This window comes from Macrobrachium nipponense, chromosome 13, assembly GCF_015104395.2.
Source record: "Macrobrachium nipponense isolate FS-2020 chromosome 13, ASM1510439v2, whole genome shotgun sequence".
Classification (NCBI taxonomy): domain Eukaryota; kingdom Metazoa; phylum Arthropoda; class Malacostraca; order Decapoda; family Palaemonidae; genus Macrobrachium; species Macrobrachium nipponense.
The window spans coordinates 52,481,465-52,509,349 of NC_087206.1; the positions used below are offsets into that span (position 1 = coordinate 52,481,465).

Genomic DNA, 27,885 nt, shown 5'->3' on the forward strand with positions numbered 1-27,885 from the left:
TTCCCTGTGCCTTTATGCGTAATGGTGGGTCCTTATACTTCTAGGGATGATCGTGTAAGGGTCATTCAATGTAATGGAATTAAGGTTAAATACCGCTGAAATTGTGCGGCAGACGGATTTGAAGCGTCGAATGGTTCAGAACATTGTTGCGAGGTATAAGGCGTCAGAGAAGAAAGAGGTACCTTTTCCCGTCAAGAAGTCTGGGAGGCCCCCCTTGCTGTCTGAACAATCTATTTCGCTTCAGAGAAGAGAAGCAGAGCTTAATCCTTCACACAGCGCTCGTCAGTTCAGGGAAGAAAACCCTGAAATTTTAGAAAAGTGTAAAGTACGTACTTTACAGGTGTACTTGTCACGCAAGTTGGGATTCAAGAGTGTTGTGACACCCATATAAAGAAACAAAAGTTTTTTTTTAATAGGTTTGGTAAATGGGACGTTAATAACTGGAAACAAGTGGTGTTCACAGATGAGTCCACATTTCATTGTTCAGCAAGCAACTCGACGAAAGTTTGGCGAAGTCCCCGCCTCAACAAGTGCAGTGATAAACTTATTCGTCCTTGTGAAAAGTTCCCCAAAACTTTGATGGTATGGGGTTCTATGGGTTATGAGGGAGTTGGGGAATTGTGTATTTTTGAAAATAATGAATGAGTGAACCAGCACATTTATTACGTTGTGCTAAATGAATATTTAGAGGGGAGCTTAGAGAAGACAGGTGCTTCGATCCTTCAGCAAGACGGCGCACGGTGCCACATGACACCATTGATTAAGAAATGGTTGCAGGATTGAGTTGTGGAGCTTTTAAGTGACTGGCCCCCTAATTCCCCTGATTTTAGTCCCATTGAAAATCTGTGGTCGATCATTAAACAACGTTTGCAGAAGTTTGACTACTCCAATATCGACAAACTCAAAGCCGCCATCATCGCTGCTTGGAACAGTATCGAACCAGAGATTTGTCAGCACCTCATTAAAAGTGTTCCCCAAAGGCTGAAGGCAGCTAAGGAGAACAAATTTGGTGCAACCAAATACTAGAAAATCTAAAGTAAACTGACACACCATTTTAATATCTTGACTAAATTTTTGCATTCCCTTACAGGTCAACGAAGGTGTGCGTGTGTATGCGTTTGCCTAAATAGCACAAGGGTGTAAAGACTTTTGTCGCCTACTTTATATATATATATATATATATATATATATATATATATAAATATATATATATATATATATATATATATATATATATTAAATTTTTTTATTATGGTAAGAATACATAACTAAAAGGAATGCAAGTGAAAAACTTTTTGTTGTTGTTGCAAAAAATGAAATAATATACAAAATACCAATATAGATATATAAAAACTTTTAATATAAAACTAAATATAAAATCAATGCAGAATACTCACTCGTAATCCTGACTTTGTTCTATTCTTGTTTTCTCCCCCCTCCACTGAAGAGTCTTGAATTTTTTCCTCTCGACATGACGAGGTACAGGTGGAGGAGGGAGACGCGCTGTTACTGCCGACGGGCCGCCCTTCGGCAGTCCGCTGCGCCCTCCATTGTCCCTTGGATAGGTGCATTCCAATATATGACCGCAGTGTGGTAATTGCGGTCACACTCCCCGAACCAGCAAAGCGCTACCTTGCAGGTGCGACAGATGTACCGGGTGTCTCTTATTCTGCCATTTATATGGCACACCCGGCACCGTTTCTGCCTGCGCCATTCTAGGAGCTCAAGTGTGTGATCCCCTAGCTGCAGCCGACACAGAGGGTCCACTATCCGACGGGAAGTCGGAATCTGAGAGCGGGCGGGATCATCAAGGGCGGCGGCAGCAGCAGCAGCAGGGGTGGTGGCAGCAGCAGCAGGAGCAGGACCAACCGAGGTTTGCCCTCCTAACAGCTGCCCTTTCCTCTAGGGGCAGATCTGGAGCTCGGGGCAGGGGGGCGGTGATGAAAGGCCACTCATTGGGATTAAAGTTGATGAGGGCATTACCAGCCACCTCGGAAACTGGATGTGGGACAACCTCCGGAGTTCTGAATTGTACCTATAGTAGAGGATGTAGGCATTCTGGAAGGCCAACTGAAGTATGTATTTGAGGAGCTTCTGTGACCACCTCCTGGTTCTCCTGGCGAAGGGATAATACTGGATGAGTTGATCAAAGAGATCAACTCCTCCCATGTGCCTGTTTAAGTGCCCAATGACAGTTCCCCGCTCGACATGAAACTCCTCATACATAACTCGGCCCTGCCAACGTGTCTTCTTCCGCTGCATGATCTCTTCTTGGATGGGCTCATGACTCGTTGTAATCATGGGCATGAGATGGACCCTCTTCCAACAGAGGACGAAGACAACTCCCTTCCGCCGCCACTCTGTCTCTCCTCTTGCCAGATGTTGCGGTTGGCTAGTGAACCTCTTGAGGACATTCGGGGCCCCACGCACTAACCGAAGGGTACCACTGACGTGCGCACCTGCTTCATACAGTTCCTGGGCCAGGGATACCGAGTTATAATAATTATACATAAACAGGTGGTATCCCTGGTTACGGAAATGATCCACAAGACCGAACACAGTGTCACGCAGCATGGAGAAGACCCCAGAATACACAGAGAAGTCCACAACGTATCCAGTGTTGGACTCCATAATAAAAAATAATTTTACACCGTATTTCTTTGGCTTCTTGGGGTTGTGCACTTTTATACCAAGACGTCCTTTGTAAGGCATCATCCCCTCATCCAAAGAAAGGTTCTTGGCAGGAACCACAAGAAACTGGCACCGTTCACGAATGTACTCCAACACTGGGCGGACTAAGATGAGGCAGTCGGGGTTATTCCAGGGTATGGCCCTTCAGTTGATGGCATTGAAATACCTGTCCAATGCCAGGAAACTATCACGGGCCATATCGCCGGGCACATTGAGTGTACTTAAAAAAAAAAAAAAATTCTGCCTCCAATATTCCCTGACGTTGGCAGTAGGCATCATTCCAAAAAAAATGTGGAGCCCCAAAAAATGCGCCATGTCCATGAGGTTGCAGCCCCGCCAGCGATACGACAACGTCGTCCGCAGTTCGTCACAGCAGTAACGAGTGTAGTCCGTCGTCTCTGCAACCAGGTATTCCAGCAATTCCCGCGTCAGGCACAGCTGAATGAACCCCAGAGCAGTGAGAGGAACAGGTACGGTGAGTCCAGGTGCTGCCGTGAATGGGTGCATGTTAGGTGGGGTGGGTTCCTCCGACCACCCCTCATCACTTTCGGACGTACAGGGAGGGCCAAGTTAAGGGGCGCGAGGGAGGGGGAAAGGGGGAGAGAATTGCCACGGGGGCCTTCACCTAGGGTGACGTTGCGACCTTCTAAGGGCCCGTGCGTGCGCATGACATGCTCGAGCATGGCTTCGCACTCCCATCCCCCCACTGGCCCATCTCCCTTGCTTTCGCCCTCGCTCTCTGTTTCGTCCCCAACTACAAAACTCGACAACTCCTCCTCCTCCTCCTCAGGCTCCCCCTCATATGCACTAAAACCACTAAATTCCAGCTCACTTTCAGGATGTGATTCACGTACGGACATTGGGGACAAATATTCGTCATCACTTACATCGGGCGTGATGTCCTCGTCACTAGATGACCAACTGCCATCAAAATGAGGACTTGCGAGCTGCTCTCAATCAAGCTCCAACAAGTACTCATCAGTCTCCTTTTGTTGGAGACCTCCCAAATGTCTAATGAATGCCTCTCAGGACACCCCGATGCTTCCTAGGGGTCGTAAAAGGCACACGTTGTGGTCCTTGGACACTTTCGGCCACACAACACGGCATTAAGAAGCTGGGTTATCTTGGGTGCTTGGTCCCTCTCCAGCATCCAAGTCCAAAACTCACCTCACACGATCCCTAGCGACAGGCAATACGTGCCTTTCACGTTCATGACGATGTTGGGACATCTCTGTGAACTTTCTGTTACGTCACAAAGTTCTGCAAAACACGAATGCGGCAAGAGATCGCTCTCCGACAATGCATCACTGATGCTTCCTGGTGCGAGAAGAACGCAATTCGCGCATGCGTGGCTGGGTAAGGCTTGTAAACAAAACAACAGCTTGATCCATGAACTCCCAGCATCCCTCGAGGCGCTTGATTAAAAGTTTTTCGCAAACTAGGCTAACTATTTTTCCGTGAATATTTAAAAAAAACTTTTTGTAGTAGACATATAGTACGTCAATTAAGCACCCGAAGGACAATTTTAGTCGACGTATAATGCGTCCAATCGGCGTTTAAGGGTTAACAAAGGTCACCAAATAAACTTTGACATAATACTAATTTTCTGTACCTCATTTCATTTCTTGGATAATTATATTGATTATTACCTTTAATAAAATTATAATTTCAACTTGGTTCAGATGGTCCCAGTTCAGTATAACTTGGAACTTGCAAAGGGATTTGTGCTTTTTTAAGTTGAATGTTTTGTTGATCTACACCTGAGAAACAAACTCTGGTCCTTTCTTAAACTTATTTTTATTTACATACCAGTATCTAGTTTTTCTTGGGATTACTTAATAGAAACAATTTATGTATTGTAATGAGGCAAAGGATTAACCCCTCCATTACCAGGACCTTTCATCTTCTTCTTCCCAGCCTGTTCCCATTTTTATATGGGGTCGCCGTTTCGGATGAGCCGTTTCCATCTATTTCTATCTTGTGCTTCTGCCTCATCAATTCCCTTCTCATTTAAGTCTCCTCTCACACAGTCCTTCCATCTCTTTCTTGGTCTCCCTCTTTTTCTTCTTCCTTGCACTTCCACCCCCATAGTATGTCTCCCAGCGTGGTCCTCATCTCTCCTCAACAGGTGTCCATACCATCTCAGCCTCCCCTCCTGCACTTTCTTTGATACTTCCACCACCTTAGTTGACCCCCTTATGTAGTCATTTCTGATCCTATCCACTCTTGTCACCCCAGACATCCACCTAAGCATTCTCATTTCTGCCACATCCATCTTCTTCTGCTCTGCTTTTCTCATGCTTGCTGTTTCCGTACCATACAGCATTGCTGTTCTTACCACCGTCTTGTGAAATTTTCCTTTTAACCTAAGCGGCACTCTTTTGTCACAAAGAACTCCCGAGGCCGCTCTCCAGTTGTTCCAGCCTGCCTGTACCCGATGTTTTACTTCTTCTTCCATACTTCCTCCAGCGTTAACTAAAGATCCCAAATACTTAAACTTATCAACTCTCCTTATTTGCTCTCCACCAAGCTGAATACTTTCTCTATCATCCCCCTCAGTGGTGGTACACATATATTCTGTCTTGGATCTACTTATTCTCATTCCTCTGTCCTCCAGATACTTGTCTCCATCTTTCCAATTTCACTTCCAGATCTCCCTGCTCTCTGCACAGAAAAAACAATATCATCGCATACAATATGTTCCATGGTACTGTCTCCCTTACTTTCCTCTATTATAACACATCCATCACTATGTTAAAGATAAATGGGCTCAGAGCCGACCCCTGGTGTAATCCTACTCTCACCTAAAAACCTTCTGTCTCCCCAACACTGCTCCTCACTCTGGTAAATACATTCCGGTACATCTCTTGTATCAATCGCACATACTTCTCTGGCACCATCTTCTCCCTCAGGCTCCTCCATACCTCTTGTCTCGGGACTCGGTCATAAGCCTTTTCAAGGTCAATGAATACCATATGTAGGTCCCTTTGTCTTTCCCCCGAATTTCTCCATTATTTGCCTCAGACAAAATATACCATCGTTGTTCCCCTTCCCTTCATAAATCCCATCTGCTCTTTACCTATTTGTACTTCTCTCTTCAGTCTAGCATCTATCATCCTTTCCAGTATCTTCAAAGTGTGGGACATCAATTTAATCCCTATAATTACCACACTCTTGGACATCGCCTTTCCCTTTTTTAAAAATTGGGATCAATATACTCCCACCGCCACTCATTTGGTATCTTTTCCTGTTCAAGGATTTTTATCATAAGATCGTACAGTATACTCCACTCCTTCATCTCCTAATCGCTTTCCATGCCTCCACCGGGATCATGTCTGGTACCGGTTGCCCTTCATTCTTCATCTTCTTCAGTGCAATTTAGTACCTACCTCTTGCCTAGAAAACCTCATTACCATGCCAATGTTCACTTGCCATCCTCTCTTATTAGTCTATTATTTTCTTCATTTAACAACTGTTCGAAATATTCTTTCCATCTCTTCACAATGTCTTCCTCCTTTCTAAGCACTACACCCTCTTGATCCTTTATTTGTTTGATATGTGTTATATCTTGGTGCTCTTATTTCTAGCCTTTGATAGCTTGATCATCTTCTTTAATCCTTCCTTTGTCCCCAGCTCATTATACACATCATCATACGACTTTGCTTTAGCTTGGGCTACCACCTTTTTCACCACCTTGTTTTTCTCTCTGTACCTATTTCTGTCTTCCACTGGACTGTGACTCTTCCCATCTTTTCTTTGCCTCCTTCTTATCTTTTACTACTTTCTCAATGTCTTCATCCCACCACCAACTATCCTTTTCTTCCCATATGATACCAGATGTCTCTCCTAGCAGCTCCTTTCCATGCCTTCTTATTACTGCTGCATTTCGTGCCCACCATTCTTGAACATCTTTCAATCCCTATATCAATATCCTCCAAAACCCTCCTCTTAAACTCTCTCTCTTCTTATCCCTTCCTTCTGTAATTCATACCATTTAATTTTCCTTATCCCTTTAGCTTTGGGTTTTCTTTCCTTTTCAACTTCAGTCCATACATAGCAGCCCTGTGTTGGGGGCTACATGGTCGCCTGGAATAACTTTGCAGTTCTTGACCTCCACCGATTTATCCTTTTATACAAGAAATAGTCTATCTGGGAGAATCTTCCCCCGCTCCTATATGTTATTAGGTGTTCCCTTTTCTTCTCAAAGAATGTGTTTACTATTGCCATGTCGAATGACACAGCAAAGTCCACTACACTCTCTCCTTCTGGGTTTCTCTCCCCAATTCCATGGCCCCCATGCACCCGCCCAATCGCCTCATTTTCACTTCCGACATGGCCATTCAAATCTGCCCCAACTATCACCCTCTCATGCTCTTCCAGTTCTTGCATTATTCCATCCATGTCTCTCCAGAAATTTCCCTTCTCTTCTTCTGTGCAACCAACTTGTGGTGCATATGCGCTTATAATATTCAGAATCTCTCCTCCATAACATATCTTCAATCTGATGATACGGTCATTCTTTCTATGCACTTCTATTACCGAGTTCTTTAGTTCACTAGACAGTACTATGCCAACTCCATTTCTACCTTGTTTATTTGCTCCACTATAATATAGCTTATATCCATCTCCCAACTCTTTAGCTTTATTTCCTTTCCATCGCGTTTCTTGCACACACACAACATCTACTTTCTTTTCTCTCAGGACCTTTCATAATCTAAATAAATGAGTCTGTTAACTGTTTCTAGCCAATATATATAAATTAAAACTCAGAATAAAAGTATATATGTACAGTGGTCCCCCCGTATTTGCAGGGGTTGCGTACCAGACCCCCCGGGGAATAGTTTGCTTGTTTTGTTTGTTTGTTTATATGGTGTTTTTACGTTGCATGGAACCAGTGGTTATTCAGAAATGGGACCAACAGCTTTAGATGACTTCCGAACCACGTCGAGAGTGAACTTCTCTCACCAGAAACACACATCTCTAACCCCTCAGTGGAATGCCCGAGAATCGAACTCGTGGTACGCCAACACCATACTGACCACGCCACTGAGGCGCTATCGTGCACCGTGGTATTGTTGAGGAGTCAAGAGACAGTAAAATTTTTACTATAATATGTACGTAAAAGCAGTACCAATTCACATAATAAAATATTATTTCACAATAAATCTAACAATGATAAAATATGAAAACAATCAAATGCAATACAGAAAGTCTTAATTGAGCCAGTATTCGGTGCTCTGAGTGAGACGGTCTAGTTGAACAATATTAACAAAATAGTAAATGAAAGAACAAAGCTTTTAACAATAAAATTTAGCATAAATAATTAACTAAATCATAATGAGCATTTATATTTTTGAGGAATAAATGAATGAATGATTTTAAGTTATTGTGTGTCATGGTATTGTTGAGGAGAGAAGAGACAGTAAAATCTTTATTATATTATGTACGTAAAAGCAGTACCAATTCACATTAAAAATAAAATTATTTCACAAAAAATTTAACATAATAATGAAACATGAAAACAAATGCATACAGTAAATAGAAAAAAACTTGCTCGAGTCAGCGTTCGGTGCGCTGAGAGAGAGAGAGAGAGAGAGAGAGAGAGAGAGAGAGAGAGAGAGAGAGAGAGAGAGAGAGAGAGAGAGAGAGAATGGCTCTGCTTCCCACTGACTTAGCTGATCTGGGATGATAATTCGCCCATTTCTTTCTCTTACACCCGATTTTCCCAAATCACTTTTATTTTTGTTACGGTAAAATACCAATCTTGTGAGAAATGCTTACTACGATATTTTACTACTGTACAAGCAACTTGGTTCTGTGATAAACAAACAGGTGCCGCTTTCAGCTTCTGCATGTCTTTGATTGTTAGTTGAAACAACTTCCTTGAGAAAAGTTATTTTATCACTCTTTCCTTTTCTTTCATTTTTGACTTATTACTTATTTGTTTGCAAAATCCCCATGATTGTTTTAAAAGTCTGCCATTTGCCAACAATAAGTTGATGTATTGTGGCATAATTAATCTCTAACGTGCACTTATGATCCATGTGTAAACACGCCAATTACACACACACACACTATCAATTCCTTTGAATGTCTATGTACCTAATATGTGAATAAAACTGATTTTATCAACCTTTGTATACTGCAACCAATTTGGTTTGCTCAAAGGTTCCCCGTCTCTTCTCCCTCCATCCCTACCAGCCAGCCGGCCCAATTTTTACTTCATACGTATAACGTATAGTTTCATTACTTTACTCTCTTAATTTAACTTTTGAACACTTTAATAAATAGAAAAAAATGTGAAAAGGGGGACTTTTTGGGTTGGCTAGAACAAATGATCCTGATTCCCTTTATTTCTTATATATATACATATACACATATATACACACACACAATATATATATATATATATATATATATATATATATATATATATATATATATATAAATATATATATATATATATATAAATATATATATATATATATATATATATATATATATATATATATATATATATACATATATATATATAATACACACACACACACACACACATATATATATATATATATATATATATATATATATATATATATATATATATATATATATATATATATATACATATACACATACATATATATATATATATATTATATATATATATATATATATATATATATATATATATATATATATATATATATATATAGTATATATGTATATATATATATATATATATATATATATATATATATACAGGCGGCCCTCGGTTAGCGGCAGGGGTTCCGTTCCTGGCCACCGACGCCAAGCGATTTTCGACGCAGAGCAATTTTAAAGCCTACGGCCGCCGCATACCTTCTTTTGAAACTCTAGACCAGTCAAAGGCACCGTAATCCCACAACGGCGCAATAAGTAAAATTATATTTCTGCAGTATAGTATTTTAGAATTTACTGTACATACATGTGGTGTCTAGAGTATGTAAAGATATAATAAAGTTTATACAGTGTACAGGTAGCTGTAGTGTTCAGGTTACGATCATTAGTCTTACGATAGTTCGATTTTTTTTGAGAGATGTCAAATTACAATGGCCTAACTTTATCCATCTTCTAGTTACTAAGTTCAAAATAACCGCAAAAGAGAATGATGAAAGTATGGTTTTTTTAACGTTATACTCGTTGCGTGAACGTGTACAGCCATGAACAACCGAACGAGAAACTACTACTTTTTTTTTCTAAGTACAACCGAACTGGATAACATCTGTTTGGCTTGTATTTGTCATCGTACTACAGTGCAACATTACCGTATTTGTTATAAATGGCGTTATTTATAGAATAGAACTGAGATATCTTAATGTAATAACTTTATCGCTATAGATCAGAGATCAATATAGATTAAAGATCAATTGGGAAATATACCGTTTAAATTTAAACTAGTTATAACTGAAGCCGAGAAAAACTGTTCAAGCTGCTAATGACTATTATCGTACATTGGCAACAAGGATAAAACTGCAGTAAACGTCTGCCATCACACACAACTGTAGATAAAATTGGGATAAAATAATTTTAATCAAAACTACTGTGGCTTGAAAGAACACATTTTACTGTTGGTTTCACGCCGATATAAGATAAATAACGTAAAGTTCGTATTACGTGATATAAAAAAAAAGGATTACGTATTGCGAGCGGAATCACGTAATTTTTTTACGCAATAAACATGCCGCCAACGTAATCTGTTAACGAAAAAAAAAATAGTGTTCACATTCACAACGAGACATATTCAATGAAATATTTCCACTAAAAACACGCTGTAAGGAAGAAAAATAACTGTCTCATATAAGTCAAGTATATAGATATTCGTTTATGCTACTAACTAAAAGCAAGAGCATTCGCTCAGAATTGCGTTATGGTGAAACAGACTCGTATTCATCAGCTGATTCAAACCACAACATTGGCCACTCCGCGGAATACTGGGCTTAAGTTTGCCGTAGTATTTTTAAAATACAATAATATGAGAATACATACAAATATTCTTGGATACAGTGAAATAATGTATAACTTTTTCAAAGGATTTATGGAAAAGATGCATAATTAATAAAATAACACATGCGTTTTTGGAACTGGCGGACAAGAACGAACATGAAAAACCATCCCCTGACAACGTGGAGCGTAGTTACAAAGGCTGCCTTAATTTGTATCTTATTTCTGTACAAAAATGAAAATACCTTTACGCAATATATTTTCATACACATTTTAAACAAAGCATAAACATTTTTGAAAAAATCGACACATCGATCGCTATTTGCACACTTTTTTTTTTTTTTTTTTTTTTTTTTTTTTTTAACTCTATATTTTCGGAAGAGCAGCAGACGGCGGTATACAAAGAACGAACTTGAAAACAACATCGTAGTCGATAACTTGAAGGGGAGTTTCAAAAGCTGCCTTTTTATCATATTTCTGCACAGAATAAAAATACCTATTCGTAATACATTTTCATACACCCATTTTAAACATAAAAGCATAAACATTTATAAAATCGACACCATCGATCGCTAATTTTGCACTTTTTTTAAATCGATATTTTCGGAAGAGCGGCAGGCGGCGGCTTACAAGAAAGAACATGAAAAAAACATCGTATTTGATAACGTGAAGGGCAGTTTCAAAACTGCCTTTGTAATCATATTCTGTACAGAATAAAAGTGCCTTTCACGTAATAAACATTTTCATACACATTTTAAACAAAAGCATGAACAATTATGAATCGACACATCCATAGCTAAATTTGCACTTACGTAACTCGATATTTTCGGCATAGAACAGCGTCAGAGGCATATATTTTACCCTAATACCTACGTAATAAATCTCCATAAAATTTGTTAATATAATTTGTATAACCTTTATGGTCTGAACGGCATTTCTACATATGTATGAACTCGTTAGGCAACGGCGCTAGCGGCGCTGTTAACTGAAATTTGTGCCGTAAAGATACCTTTAAAATGCCTTACTTTTTTAATGAATATTTTTGACGACCGCCGTAAAACCGATTCGCCGTTGAGTGATTGCGCCGTTAACCGCGGGCCGCCTGTATATGTATATGGGTATATATATATATATATATATATATATATATATATATATATATATATATATATATATATATATATATATATAAAGGTATAAGCCACGAAGGAAAGATAAAGGAGTTTCTACAAGATCTTTCTACTCAACGTCCTTTACTTAGCAGACAAACTGACTTACATGAGAAATTGAGAGTACAGGAAAGGTCGTATAAGCGACAGATAGGGATTATAAGGAGATTAGTACCTAGAATCCAACAAACCTGGAGAATGAGTAACCTTACCAAACAAGTATAAACATGGGTACAATTTAAGAACAAAAAGATTAAGTCCAACTGCTCAGGCACAAAGACAAGACAATTAAAGGATTATACAGGGCGGCAGATAACCACATTCAGATCTTTGGTAAACAAAAACTTATTCACAAAGCATATTAAACATACATATACAAAGAAAACATTTATAAGGCAACTAATTTGTATTTAAGTCTGTAATTATATCTTTGAGGTCATTCTTAAACATGTTACAAATACAAGGGTCTAAATGAAACAAGCCACGACTAATAATAAAATTACAATGGGAAGTAAGTTGTATTATGGCAGATTCTAAAAGATTTCGTGATAAGACATCTTTTGATCTTGCAATTACTGAACTACCAATCCAATTTATCAAGTGGTTGTTTTCACTTAAATGAATGAATATTACATTAGATGTTTGCCCAGTTTTGACAGAATATTTATGCAGTTTTAATCGTACTTCTAAGTCCGCATTGCTCGACTGTCTGAGATAAAAGGAGGGCAGTCCATACATGGAATTTTATATATTATGTTGTTGCTTTCCCTGGGGCCATTTTTTATTAACATTCCTTTTAGTGTGTTACTATAGGAAAAAACAAGGTTGACCTTAAGGCTTTTAACAATGATTTATTGGTTTCAAATCTGTTAAAATAAGGCAAACTGAGAATGTTCTTAGAATTTTCTTTGTTAGTGTTACTTACACTATAAAACTTTTTGTGGGCTTTATTATAGCAAATATGTAATATATATGAAGGCTACCATAAATCTTTCCCTATTTTTCTTATGTATTCAATTTCTTGATCCAAATATTGGGGACTGACAATGCGCAATGCTCGTAAAAACATAGAAGAAAAAATTGATATTTCTGGTGGCCTGAATAGAAATGAACATAAGTTATTGGTTGGTTTCCTATAATTACTGAATTTACATTAAAATGGTTCTCTATGTATCAAAACATCTAAGAGAGGGAGGCAATTGTCTTTTTCCAATTCTAGACTAAACTTAATCGATGGTACTTCGTTATTTAATTTAGAGAGTAAATCATTTACATCAATTCATACTGAAAGAATTACTGAACTACTACCTATCATCAGCCTCTCTTGTTTTCCTTTGTTTTGTAGATGTGAGAAAAGCAATTGACAAGAGTAAACTACCTGAAGCTCTTCCTGAAGCTGCATAAAAGGGGCACACCCCTGTATCTAATTGGCATTTTACATTGCTGGTTCTCCTCACAGCAATTCTGTGTCAATTGGGGTAACGTATTATCGTACACCTTCAGCTCCCTAAACGGGCTTCGGCAAGGGGGCATTCTCTCTCCATAAACAGATGCCTTGAATGTCAAACTGAACTCACTCCCAATCGGATGCACCGTCAATGAAACAACTATTAACAACCTCTGCTATGCCAACGATATGGTTCTGATTTCCCCATCAGTGCTAGGTCACCAACGACTCACCGACACTTGGCACCAATATGCAGAGGAATTTGATATAATCTACAACGAAACCAAGACCCAGTGCATGTTGCTGCTCCCGAGATCGCTTAAGCACATTGCAGAACCACAAATTTTCCTCGGAAACCATCGGCTGGAATTTGTGCACGAATTTCTGTATCTGGGTCACATTATCACTGACGACCCAAAAGATACGGCAGACATTGAACAGAGGTGTCGTAAACTATGTGCAGCTGGCAACATGATTGCAAGGAGGTTTGCCTTCTGTCACCGAGACATGTAACTGCTGCTCTTCCGCTCATACTGCTACAGTATCTATGGGTGTTCCCTCTGGAAGAACTATACCCGAGAGACCATGAGACGCATCACTGTTGTGCACAATGACATTCTGAGACGCCTCACAAACATTCCCCGCTACCACTCCGCCACACAGATGTTCATAGAAAACCACCTGGACAATTTAAAAATCATTGTTAGGCGAACAGTGTCCAGTCTGGAAACCCGAGTGAGAAACAGCAGCAACTCGCTCATACAAAGCATCCTAAGGAGTGAAGCAAGAAGATCTAAATTGTGGGAAAGATGGGAAAATGAGGCCTTTGTCCCCTACAGGACTTAGTCTCTGTATTGGGAAGATGTCATCTGCAGTTTTTGTCATTATTACATTTATTGCTGATATTTTAATTTTTCATTATTACTGTGATTACTATCAAATTAAAATTTTCTTTACATTCAATTCTTGTATTTAGCCCTCTGGACCTGACTACTGTAACCACCTAAGGTCTCTAGTTGAAATTTAAGTTATATAATACGTGCACTAACTGGTATTACTCTCAATGCATATTTTTGTTTTCTCACCAATATTATTACTGTTATTACCAGTATTATGATTACCAGCTTTTATGCTACCTCAGCTATTTTGTGGATAAGTGCCGATTATTCATTTTCTTTTTCTTTTTTATCATGTCTCATGTATCTAGATTGTGTATGTTACTGTCTGTATTTTGTATATTCCATGTATATGGCCCCGAGCTGAAATATGGCATATTATTATTATTATTATCATTATTATTATTATTATTATTATAATACCAGCAGGCAGAACAGGTAAAATATCATCAACATATCTATACCACTCTACAGGAATGTAAATTATATTAGGTAAAAAGCATTTTTCAAAGAATTCCATGTACAAATTTGAGAGGAGTGGTGAAAACGGGTTGCCCATTGCCATGCCAAATATTTGTTGATAGAATTCACCATTGAATATAAACTACAATCACAAATGCACAACCTAGTGAGTGAAATAATGTGACCTACAGGTTGAGTTAGTTAATAACTAAGATATTCTAAAATAGAGTCTATTGGAACTTTAGTAAAAAGAGGACATACATCAAAAATAATGAATCTATCAGTGGGGCAGAGTAATTTTGTTTAATTTATCAACTAAATCTAGATAGTTATATATATGAGAATCTGAGATGGTTCCAAGTAATGGGGACAAGATCTTAGTGATATATTTTGAAAGTTTACATGAAACTGAGCCAACAGAACTGATAATAGGCCACATAGGGTTATTTTCTTTGTGCGTTTTGACTAATCCGTACAGGTAAGATAGCAAAGGAAATTTTACTGACAATTTGCCTAGTAGTTCTGTTCTATCTTTAAGGATTTTTTTCACTATGCTATTAAAGTTTTTTATGACTTGATTAAGGGGATTTTTTTTAGTTTTTTATAAGTCACATCATCATCCAGTAGGGCTTGCATATGTGATATGTAGTCAGCTTTATCTAAAATTACTATACTATTTGACTTATCAGCTTTTGTAAAGTGGGTAGTATTGTCCTTTTTAAGAGCGGTCAAACTTTTCTTATAGCAAGCAGGGAAGTTACTTTCATGCTTAACATTGGCAGCTCCATAAACAATACCTTTAATTATGTCAACATGATTTTGAGGAAGATCACAATATATATATATTATATATATATATATATATATATATATATAATATATATATATATATATATTATATATATATATATATATATAAATAAAAGTATAAGTCACGAAGGGAAAATAGACAATGGAGTTTCTCCAAGATCTTTTGACTGAACGTCCTTTATTCAGCAGACAAACTAAATATATAGTTTGTCTGCTGAGTAAAGAACGTTCAGTCGAAAAATCTTGCAGAAAACTCAGTGTTTATTTTTCCTTCGTGTCTTACACCTTTATTTATAGATTTATCACGTTCCAAAATTTTGTGATTCAGTTATTTATTTTTCCTTCATGTCTTATACCTTTATTTATGGATTTATCACGTTCCAAACTTTCGTTATTCAGTTATTTATTTTTCCTTCGTGGCTTATACCTTTATATATATATATATATATATATATATATATATATATATATATATATATATATATATATATATATATATATATGAATAACTTGATCACGAAGTATATAAAACGTGATGCTATGTATAAATAAAGTTTTTTTTTGCCACGATGATTCACCCAGAAAACAGTACATTTTGAAAAAAAAAAAAAGGAAGCATATACAACTTATCGTGAAATTTACAAAAATGTTCCCCAAAAAATTATTAATGAAAAAACGAAAAAAAAAAATAAATAAAATATATGAAGCAAGAGAGAGAGGGAGAGAATATCAAGCAAGAGAGAGAGAGAGAGAGAGAGAGAGAGAGAGAGAGAGAGAGAGAGAGAGAGAAATAATAGCTATATACATGTGGGACTAATTTATTAGTAGTTCATTTACTTTAAGGTCCTTCATAAACATTTTACAAATAAAATACGGGTCCAAAATGGTACATTCCGTGGACTAAGATTTAGGTTGGTTGTTTTTTATTAGTGATATGTATAATTGCCGATTCCAGTAAATTTCTTGAAACATAATCATTAGATCTAGCAATTACAGAGGTATCACCCCAATTAATACAATGAGATTTTTCACTCAGATGGATAAACAGTGCATTTGAAGTCTGGGCTGTTCTAACTGAATACATATGCTGCTTAATACGTACACATAAATTTTTACTTGACTGACCAACGTAAAACGATGAGCAATCCTTACAAGGAATTTTTTAAATGATGTTGTTATTTGTTACGGGACTATTCTTAATTAGCATATCTTTAATGGTATTGTTATAAGAGAACACTACATTAACCCTCTTACGCTGAAGGGGTATAATAAAAATTGTCTCCCGTATGCATGAATTCGTAATGCGCAGACAAATTTTTTTTTTTTCAAAAATTCACCATAAATCTAAATATTGTTCAAAAGACTTTCAATTTGTTTCAAAATGAAGAGAAATGATTGAATATTACTATACAGTAAGAGTTTTAGCTTAAAATTGCAGTTTTCGACCATTTCAGACGAGTTAAAGTTGACTGGATGTCAATATTTTTATATATATTATTTCATATACAAATATTTCGAAAATAAGAAAAGCTACAACCTTCAAATATTTTTTGTTGTATTTTACATAAAATTGCACACATTTTCATATATAAAACTCTATGAAACGCCTAATATGAAAGGGAGCAAATATTAGGAGAATGCGACGTACGCATTTCGGAGATTTGCGGCGGAGAATCGGCGCGCGGAGGGAAGGGTGGGGAAAAAAAAAAAAAAAAAAAAAAAAAAAAAAAAATTTATTTTTCAAAAATTCACCATAAATCTAAATATTGTGCTAGAGGCTTCGAATTTGTTTCAAAATGAAGGTAAATGACTGAATAATACTAGACTATTATGTATTTTGCTTACCCAAAAATACCAATATAGATATATAGATATATATATATATATATATATATATATATATATATATATATATATATATATATATATATATATATATATATATATATCTATATATATATATATATATATATATATCTATATATATATACATATCATATATATATATATATACATACATACATATATACTATACATACATACATACACACACACACACACACACACATATATATATATATATATATATATATATATATATATATATATATATATGCTTAAAAAAATCACAGTAGATGCACGTGACTTCATAAATAAGCGAATACCATGGAAATGAAAGTCAGGAATCCAAGCGCTTTCGTCTTTATTCAGACATCGTCAAGGAGCTACTAAAGTACAATCGGAGAGGAAGGCCTCAGGTACAAACAAGATCAGGAATACCAATGGTTAATTATCAAAAGGGTAAAAATTAAAAGGGATAATCCAGGATTATCCCTGTTTGTGACCGTGTGATATCCGATAATCCTGGATTATCCCTTTTAATTTTTACCCTTTTGATATTAACCCATTGGTATTCCTGATCTTGTTTGTACCTGAGCCTTCCTCTCCGATTGTACTTTAGTAGCTCCTTGACGATGTCTGAATAAAGACGAAAGCGCTTGGATTCCTGACTTTCATTTCCCGTGGTATTCGCTTATATTATATATATATATAAAATATATATATATATATATATATATATATATGTATATATATGTATGTAATTAATATATTATATTATATATATAGATATATAATCTATATATTAAATAGTATATATAATATGTATTATAAATATGTATATATATATATTATATTATATTATATAGCATTAACCTATATATATGTATATTATATATATATATATATATATATATATATATTATATTATTATATCATATATATAACATCTATATATACACATGTATATACATGTATACAGATATATATATTATACAAACACCATAATAATTACACATTTATATACACCGATATACATTATATATATGTAATATATATATATGTATAAATATATATATAATATATCATATATAAATATATGTTAATAATGTATAATATATTTATATATATATTAATAATATAATATATAATATGTGTTATATATTAGAAAATTTATTTATATAATTTATTTATTTTTACATTACATTTTTCCGATTTTTCTGGTACGAATACATAAATAAAAGGAATGCAGGTGAAACTTTTCTTTTTGCATAAAATGAAATAACATATCATGCATCAATAGATACGGATATATAAAAACTTGTAATAAATATAAAAATAAATATAAAATAAATGCAGAATACTCACTCGTAATCCTGACTCTTCGTACTATTCTTGTTTTCTCCCTCCTCCATTGAAGAGTCTTGCATTTTTTTTCCTCTCGACATTGACAAGGTACAGGTGGAGGAGGTCGGGAGACGCGCGCCCATTACTGCTGATGGGACAACGGCGGTCCCCGTGCGCCCTCTGCTGTCGGTTGATCAGGCACACGCCAATAGAAGACCGCATTGTGGTACTTACGGTCACACTCCCCAAACCTGCAAAGAGCTATTTTGCAGGTGCAACAGAAGAACCGGGTCTCTCTCCTTCTGCCATTTATATGGCACAACCGGCACCGTTTCTGCCTGCGCCCTTCTAGGAGCTCCAGTGTGTGATCCCCTGGCTGCAGCCGACACACACACAGGGTCCACTATCCGGCGAGAAGTGATGCGGGCAGGGGCGGCAGCAGGGACGTCGGCAGCAGCAGGACGACCGAAGTTGGCCCTCCTAAGATCTGCCCTTTCCTCTAGGGGCAGATCTGCAGCTCGGGGCAGGGGGGGCAGTCATGGACGGCCACTCATCAGGATTAAAGTGGATGAGGGCATTCCCGACTGCCTTGAGGAACTGTGAGTGGGTCATCCTTCGGAGACCGTGACTGTAGTACCCACAGTATAGTATGTAGGCATTTTGGAGGGCCAACTGAAGGATGTATTTGAGGAGCTTCTGGGTCCACCTCCTGGTTCTCCTGGCGAAGGGATAGTACTGGATGAGTTGATCAAAGAGATCAACTCCTCCCATGTGCCTATTGTAGTGCCCAATGATGGTAGGCCGCTCGGCACGAAATTCCTCATACACAACTCGGCCCTGTCGACGTGTCTTCTTCCGCTGTATGATCTCCTCTTGGATGGGTTCATGACTCCTCGTAATTATGGGGACGAGTCGGACCCCCTTTCCAACAGATGACGAAGACAGCTCCCTTCCGCCGCCACTCTGTCTCTCCTCTTGCCAGATGTTGTGGATGGCTAGCGAACCTCTTGAGGACATTCGGGGGCCCACGCACCAACCGAAGGGTACCACTGACGTGCACACCTGCTTCATACAGTTCCTGAGCCAGGGATACCGAGTTATAATAATTATCCATAAACATGTGGTATCCCTGGTTACGAAAACGATCCACAAGACCGAAAACAGTGTCACACATCGTGGAGAAGACCCCGGAATACACAGAGATGTCCACGATGTATCCAGTGTTGGACTTCGTAATAAAGAATAATTTTATGCCATATTTCTTTAGCTTCTTTGGATTGTACACTTTTATACTAAGACGTCCTTTGTAAGGCATCATCCCTTCATCCAAAGAAAGGTTCTTGCCAGGAACCACGAGAAACTGGCACTGTTCACGAATGTAATTCAACACTGGGCGGACTAAGATGAGGCGGTCGGGGTTATTCCGGGGTATGGCCCTTCGTTTGAAGGCGTTGAAATACCTGTCCAACGCCAGGAAACTATCACGGGCCAAAAATTTCCGCCTCCAATATTGCCTGACGTCGGCAGCAGGTATCATTCCAAAACAAATGTGGAGCCCAAAAGGATGCGCCATGTCCGTGAGGTTGCAGCCCCGCCAGCGATAAGACAACGTAGTCCGCAGTTTGTCACGGCAGTATCGAGCGTATTCCGCCGTTTCTGCTACCAGGAACTCCAGCAATTCCCGTGCCAGGAACAGCTGAATGAACCCCAGAGCAGTGAGAGGAACAGATACGGTGAGTCCAGGTGCTGCCGTGAATGGGAGCATGTTAGGTGGGGTGGGGTACTCCGACCACCCCTCGTCACTCTCGGACGAATAGCCTTCACCTAGGCTGGTGCGACGTTCCGACCTTCTACGGGCCCATGTGCGCACGTGCTCGGGCACGGTTTCGCACTCCCACCCCGTGGCCCATCTCCCTCACTTAGGCCCTCGCTTTCTGTGTCGTCCTCAACAACAAAACTTGACAACTCCTCCTCTCCTCCTCAGACTCCCCCCTCATAGGCACTAAAACCACTAAACTCCCACTCACTTTCAGCCTGTGACCCTCGTACGGACATTGGGGGCAAATATTCATCATCACTAACATCAGGAGTGATGTCCTCGTCACTAGATGACCAACCGCCATCAAAATGAGGACTTGTGAGCTGCTCCCAATCAAGCTCCAACAAGTATTCATCAATGTCCTTTTGTTCGAGGCCCCCCAAATGCTTACGAATGCCCCTCAGGACAACCCCGACGCTTCCTAGGGGTTGTAAAAGGCACACAATGAGGTGCTTGAACACTTTCGGCTACACTTGGCCGCACGGAACGGCGTTGAGGAGCTAGGTCATCTTGGTTGCTTGGTCCCTCTCCAGCATCCAAGTCCAAAATACGTCTCACATGATCCCTACCGAGAGGCAAAACACGCCTTTCGCGCTCCATTCAACGTTCAGACATCTCCATGTACGTCTTGTACCACCACAAACACTCAAACACTCGCAAAAGTACGGCAAAACACGAATGCGGCAAAAGATCGCTCTCGGACAACGCGTCGCTGATGCTTGCTGGTGCGAGAAGACAGCAACTCGCGCATGCGCGGCTGGGTAACGCTTGTAAACAAAACAACAGCTTGATCCGTGAACTCCCAGCATCCCTCAAGCTGCGTGATTCAAAAGTTTTCGACAAGTAGGCCTATAACTATTTTTCAGCGAATTTTTGGGAAAACTTTTTAGTGTCAACGGATTATATGTTAATTAAGCACCCAACAGACAATTTTCGTTGACGTAAAATACGTCCAATAGGCGTTTAAGGGTTAAGTTAAGTGTTGTTTGCTTACAGTTGTTGAGCCTGTTCTGTTGTGATTTTTTGTGTTGTTTTTGCAATGGTCTTTTGTTGTGTTGTTGAGTTTTTGTTGTTATATGTGAGGTTGTGGTTGTGTTCCTTGGTTGTTTGCTGTGTTGTTAGGTTGTGGTTGTGTTCCTTGGTTGTTTGCTGTGTTGTTGAATTGTGGCTGTGTTCCTTGGTTGTTGTTTTGTTGTTGGGTTGCGGTTCTTGGTGGTTGTTGTTGGTGTCTCAGCGACCCTGACGGGCAGACAGCACAGCATAGCCTCAGAGTATCTGGAGTTGGTAAGTACATGTGTTTTGTGTTTTTTGTTTTCTGTGTTGGTATAGATCAATTGTCCTGCGTGTATATTGTTGTGTAAAGAGGAAAGTGTGACAGAAGGTGAGTTTGGCAGCTGGATTGATTAGGTATATGTGGGGGGTGGGGAATTCTGCAGCTTGTTTTTTGAGCTTGTGATCCCCGCCACATCATTACTTGTGTAATTATACGTAGCCATCAGAAGCCTGAAATCACTCAATTATGCCGATGTCGGAACAAAGCTGATTCTCGTTTCAGGTCCATTCTTTTTTTTTTTTTTACTGAATTATCATAAGCTAATAAGCATTGAACCTAGAGAATTAGCTGAAATTAATAATTACTATACTATATATCTATAAAGAATACTGTGCAGTGTAGGCTAGGCTACCTTATATGTAAAGTTGGTACTGATTACCCTAGTGTAGGATAGACTAGGTATATTAAAGATAAAATTTTTCCGACAAACAATGGGTTTTATGGAATCTAACCCCATCGTAAGTATTTGTTTGTATGGTGCTTTTACGTTGCATGGAACCAGTGGTTATTCAGCAACAGGCCCATCGTAAGTAGGAGTATACCTGCACTAAGTAGGTCAGACAAAAAAGAAAAACAGGATAAGATCTTTCGCTTTAATAACAAATAAACAATGCCTTTCGCTTTATTGATAAATACAGTGCACAAAGTCTTTTGCTCTATTAATAAATACATGCAGTGCACTTTGCTATGATAAAAATCCTTTATAGTTTAGCACAGTATATTAATAAAAATAAGTTTCTGGTTAGATTACAACAAAAATTTTGAGGTCATGATGATTTTCAACACTTTTTATGTCATATTTTTCTATGTTTTTTAGTGACGCCTCATATGCGGAACTAGTTTCCGAGCGAATGAATACATACTAGCTTGCGGTGCGCAAAGTTTACATATAACAGTCCAAAAGTGCAAATAATGAAAAAATCATTGCTTGTTTCCAGTAATAATAACAAAACGAAGTTTCTGGTTAGATTACAACGCAAATTCCAAGTATCCAAAGAGAGACATTATCCAGTAATTTGATCAGAGAGAGAGAGAGAGAGAGAGAGAGAGAGAGAGAGAGAGAGAGAGAGAGAGAGAGAGAGAGAGAGAGAGAGAGAGAGAGAGAGAGAGAGGCGTCTTCCGACGCTCCGAGTTAAGGACAGAGAAGTGTTCGTTTCGTTAAATGGCCTCTGACTCATGCCAGTAAATGTTTTGTTGATACTAATAATATAAGCCTATTTAAAGATACGTTTACTTTAATTAGTCTATATGATACGTAAATAGTAATCAACTGTTCTTGTAGCCCTCAAGATTTGGCAAAATCGAAGTATCCAAAGAGAGACATTATCCAGTACACTGGAACCTTGACCTACGAATTTAATTTGTTCCGTTACCATCGTCGTATATCAAAAACAGTTGTATCTCAAGCATTTTTCCATTTTTTAAAAACCCAATGTTTAAAATATGTAATATGTATTAATCCGTTCTAGCGCTATGAAACCACACCTAAACACAGCTAAATTACATATAATACACAATTTATACACAAATAAACGAGTAATAAACACACAATAAAAAAAAAAAAAAAAAAAAAAGTAATTTTACTTATCACAACGAAAGATGACGTGAGGCCAGCAGGGGGAGGAGGTAGGGAAGGGTGGCAGGGAACGATTTGCTCTCTTTTTATTTACATATGTACACTAATAACTACGTAATAAACACAAATGAAATAACATTGCTAAACTAATTTTTATTTATATTCTTTAATCAGTTCGTAGTTTAGAAATAATGGTGATGCCTTTGGAAGGTTTTTATAGCTTCCTTCTGCTTGATGATCGTGGATATTGTAGAAGGAGTTCAACCATACTCGTTTGCCAAATCGACGATACGAACGCCACGTTCATGCTTTGCTATAATTTCATGTTTTGCTTCCATCGAAATAATTTTCTTGGGTTTTTTCTTATCACCTGCTTTGTCTTTAGCTTTGGGACCCATGGTTAATAATAAAATAGACAAAATAACACGAAAAATAGGCACAAATACAACGAACTAAACAACGACGTGTTAACGATGCAGCACCAACAAACAGACTGAACGCCATTTATCGGTCGCCTATACAACTATCACATCGTAAAATCGTATCTCAAATATTTCGTTGTATATCAAAGCATATATTTTCGCAAATTTTCTGTTGTATCTCAAAACATTCGTATATTAGGGCAATCGTATGTCAAGGTTCCAGTGTAATTTGATCAGAGAGAGAGAGAGAGAGAGAGAGAGAGAGAGAGAGAGAGAGAGAGAGAGAGAGAGAGAGAGAGAGAGAGAGGTCTTGGCAACAATGGTCTCGGGGATTGACGTAACGTTTTATTTTCTGAACAGATAGGACAGAGAAATGTTCGTTTCATTAAACAGCCTCTGACTCATGCCAGGAAATGTTTTGTTGATACTAATATATAAGCCTATTTAAAGATACGTTTAATTTAATTAGTCTATATGATACGTAAATAGTAATCAACTGTTCTTGTAGCCCTCAAGATTTGGCAAAATCACTCCAGGTTGTACATAAAACTTCAAGAATGTAGTGTCACCAGAGGATTACAGTAGTTTTTACCTTCAAGAACCAGCATTTTTTTATGAAAATAACTCCAGGTTGTACATAAAACTACAGGAAACAACATGTAGTGTAACCAAAGGATTACAAGTAAGGTTTTTATAACTTTTTATTAGTTTAAGACATATTTCCAAACGTCGTTCCGGCTTACAACGATTTTCGGGCTACGACGCGTCTCAAGAACGGAACCCCCGTCGTAACCCGGGGACTGCCTGTATATATATATATATATATATATAAATAAATTTTATATGTATATAATATATTATATAATATAATATATTATATAATATATTATATTATATTTATAATATATTATATATACATTATATATATATAATATATTATATATATACAGTAGTGCCTCAGGTTACGAAATTAATCCGTTTTGAAGCGGCCTTCGTAACCTGATTTTTCTTATCTCAAGCTACGTTTTACATGTAAATTACCTAATTTGTTCCAAGCCCTACAAAAACACCACAGTAAATTTTATAATAAAGCTAAATTGACCAATAAACAATTAAATACAACAATTTGAACCATTCAATACTTAACCTAACTGTTACTGTACCTGTAAATAAAGTGTATTAGTGTACAGGGTACACGAAATAGTGTGTGGGTGTACATGTATGTACGTATGTAGTAAAATGTGGAACCTTACCTTTCGAGTGAGGTGATGTCTGAAAGTGGCGACAGAGGGGGAAGACAAACGGCAGAAAACATGAAAACTTGACTTTACGAAACACATTAAAAAATAGCAGAAAACAACACTAAACTTTACGAAACACATAACAAATGGCAGAAAACATTAACACTTCTTGATTATATGCATAGAAAACATTTTCTTTCCGTGAACTTTAGCAACATTCTTGGGACCCATGGCTAATAACGTAAGTCATTAAGTTTACACACAACAAGATAAAGTAACTTACAGTACAGCGAAAGCGAAATCACTAACACGAATTTACGTTAACAAACAAAATATATGTGAACGAACGAATTCCAGAGATGTTTACGATAATGCTGCTGCAAAAAATGGTCAAGGAACGCCTTAACATAGAGGCATGATGGGACTGGTGCTGACCAATAGGAGAGCAGGATCTTACGGCGGTGACTAGCATCAGGAACCAATGGGAGAGCGGGAGGATGGTGGCAAGCCTGTTATAACCATTTTTATTGGGGATTTTTACATTTCCGCAGCAGGCTCTGGAACCTATTCCCACGTAAAAGTGGGGGAGCACTGTACATATATGAAAGGGAAAGAATTTTTCCAAAATTGCTAGTAGCATACTTGCACAAAAAAATTTCCTTAAAATATTAAAAATACAAATAACTACTTATAAGGTTAATATCAATCATTCATAATCTTTTATGTCCAACCTTAACTTTCTAAAAACTTGGTGATGTAATGACAATCAGTTTATTCAACCTTTACTTTATAAAAACTTGGTGACAGCATGACAATCACAGTTTATTCAATGTCTTGAGAAAGTAAAAATTGTCAAAAAATATTTTCAAGAATTTTTAAACAAATAATTTCCAAAACTGAACACATCTTATGACAATGAAGATGCAGGAAGTTAAAATGTCACTCATACTACAATGATAAAACTAGTCACTACAGTGGGTATATAGCTATCACTGCATCATGAAAAAATCACCTTACCTGAAAAAAGTTTACTTATAGTGCTTCCAAGTTTAGATAAAGTTGATTCTTCTTCCTTAGGTTTATTTTCCTCAACCAGAATGCTCTTTTCAAAAACTGCTTCCATAGCACCTAAGCTTAGGACACCAGAGTCATCCATATTGAAGTGAGCCTGTTCAGGAGGTAAAGAAACAACAAATAACATAATAAAAATAAACTTGAGATCAGTAATTGAATTAAATGCAGAAATGCAACCATTTTCATGAAAAGCAATAGATTTTCTGCATAAAATATACAAAACCTATCTTAGGAAGATAATTATGTCCATACTGCTGGGCCATTAGTGAGGAGTTCTCTTTCTGGAAATCAATATAATGCCTTTAAGTGCTAAAAAACACTCATACTGTCACTGAAGAGTAACAAGCAAGGGACAAGTCACTGAATTGGTGTAAAGTGTCCTAGAAACCAAATCTATATACACATGATAGGCACCCAAGCCACCTTTCCACATGGGAGAGCTACTGGATGACTCAACACACAGACCTAGGTAACCACCAAACCCTTTTTCCTACTTCACAGGGTAGTGTGCCAGTCAGTATCTGTCAAGGACTTGTGCAGTAATTGAACTATGACTAATGTAGTGGATCATCACCAGCAATGTCACAGTAACAAGAAAAGCATCCATTGTATGAGGCAATTCCTCTCTCTGAAACAAAATAACTTGGAATCCACATAACCACAGCACAATCCCCTCTTCTTTTTAACCCAAGGTTCCAATAAGAGTTGCTAGCTAAACTATATGTGATAACCTAAAGTGTCAACAAGAGTTGCAGGCTAACTACTGTAAGAGATAATGGAAGATATAATGTAAATTTTTACTATAAATTTAGGTGCTATCAGCCTTCAAAATAAACATATGAATAATGCTGGGGTGACCCAGATGGACTGGCTACAATTATCTGTTTCCTATCAGGTAGCATTGTTCTTATCAGAATTCTTCCAAACCATGCATGTGGGGAGAGGCTGGGTGGGTTTCTGTTTTAACAGAAGTTACCCTAAAAATATATAATGACAATTTTCATTATTTGGATAGACACTTACCTATAGTTAAAGTTAGCCGACGAACATTTTGAATGAGGATAATGGGTTAGTGCTACAAGGCAACATCTGCTCAGCCAAGCAAATTAAAATATTTTTTTAATTGGGAAAAAGCTTATAAACATTTTCACATGTTGTTGGATCCACAGCAAGGTGCATGGACAACAGTGAGATTTGTCAAAGGGATCCTTACAAGAAAAAAGGACTGACTATCTCATAGAATACTTGCAACTCCTGTGCCCAAGTCAAACAACCATAACGGAGTCCAAAACTAGCAACAATAACTACCTTCAGATATGATTTTTTGTTTGTATTGTGTTTTTACATTGCATGGAACCAGTGGTTATTCAGCAACGGGACCAACGGCTTTACATGATTTCCAAACCACGTCGAGAGTGCACTTTTATCACCAGAAATACACATCTCTCACACCTCAATGGAATGCCCGAGAATCGAACTCACCGTCAATGAAGTGGCACCTCAACACCATATCGACCACACCACTGAGGCTATACCTTTAGATATGAAGGTATGCTCTTATACACTAATGTGTACCTTCTTGCTCCCCAAACTCAATACGTACCGGGATTTTTTAACAACCTAAAATTAGGAAAGAAAGGAAGAGTCCCTCACTTTTCAATCAGTTGAAAATTGTCACCATGATCAGAGGACTAGGGCTTTATGATTTTCGTATGGAAATTGATGTTTTGCAGAGAAAGCAATTCAAACCCGAGTTCCATGTCCAATGAACTGCAT

General features: G+C 37.7%; 2 protein-coding genes across 2 annotated transcripts in view; one reads left to right on the forward strand and one right to left on the reverse strand.

Moving 5' to 3' along the window:
- Window positions 1–27,885, forward strand: part of LOC135225788 (hypoxia up-regulated protein 1-like) — a gene marked incomplete in the record, with an annotated part of 558,991 nt that overhangs the window by 268,770 nt on the left and 262,336 nt on the right.
- Window positions 1–27,885, reverse strand: part of LOC135225321 (hypoxia up-regulated protein 1-like) — a 124,389-nt gene that overhangs the window by 35,641 nt on the left and 60,863 nt on the right. Inside the window, exon 6 of the mRNA XM_064264653.1 lies at window positions 26,053–26,203. Within this exon, the coding sequence (XP_064120723.1) occupies window positions 26,053–26,203 (151 nt within the window). The remainder of the gene's footprint in view (window positions 1–26,052; window positions 26,204–27,885) is intronic.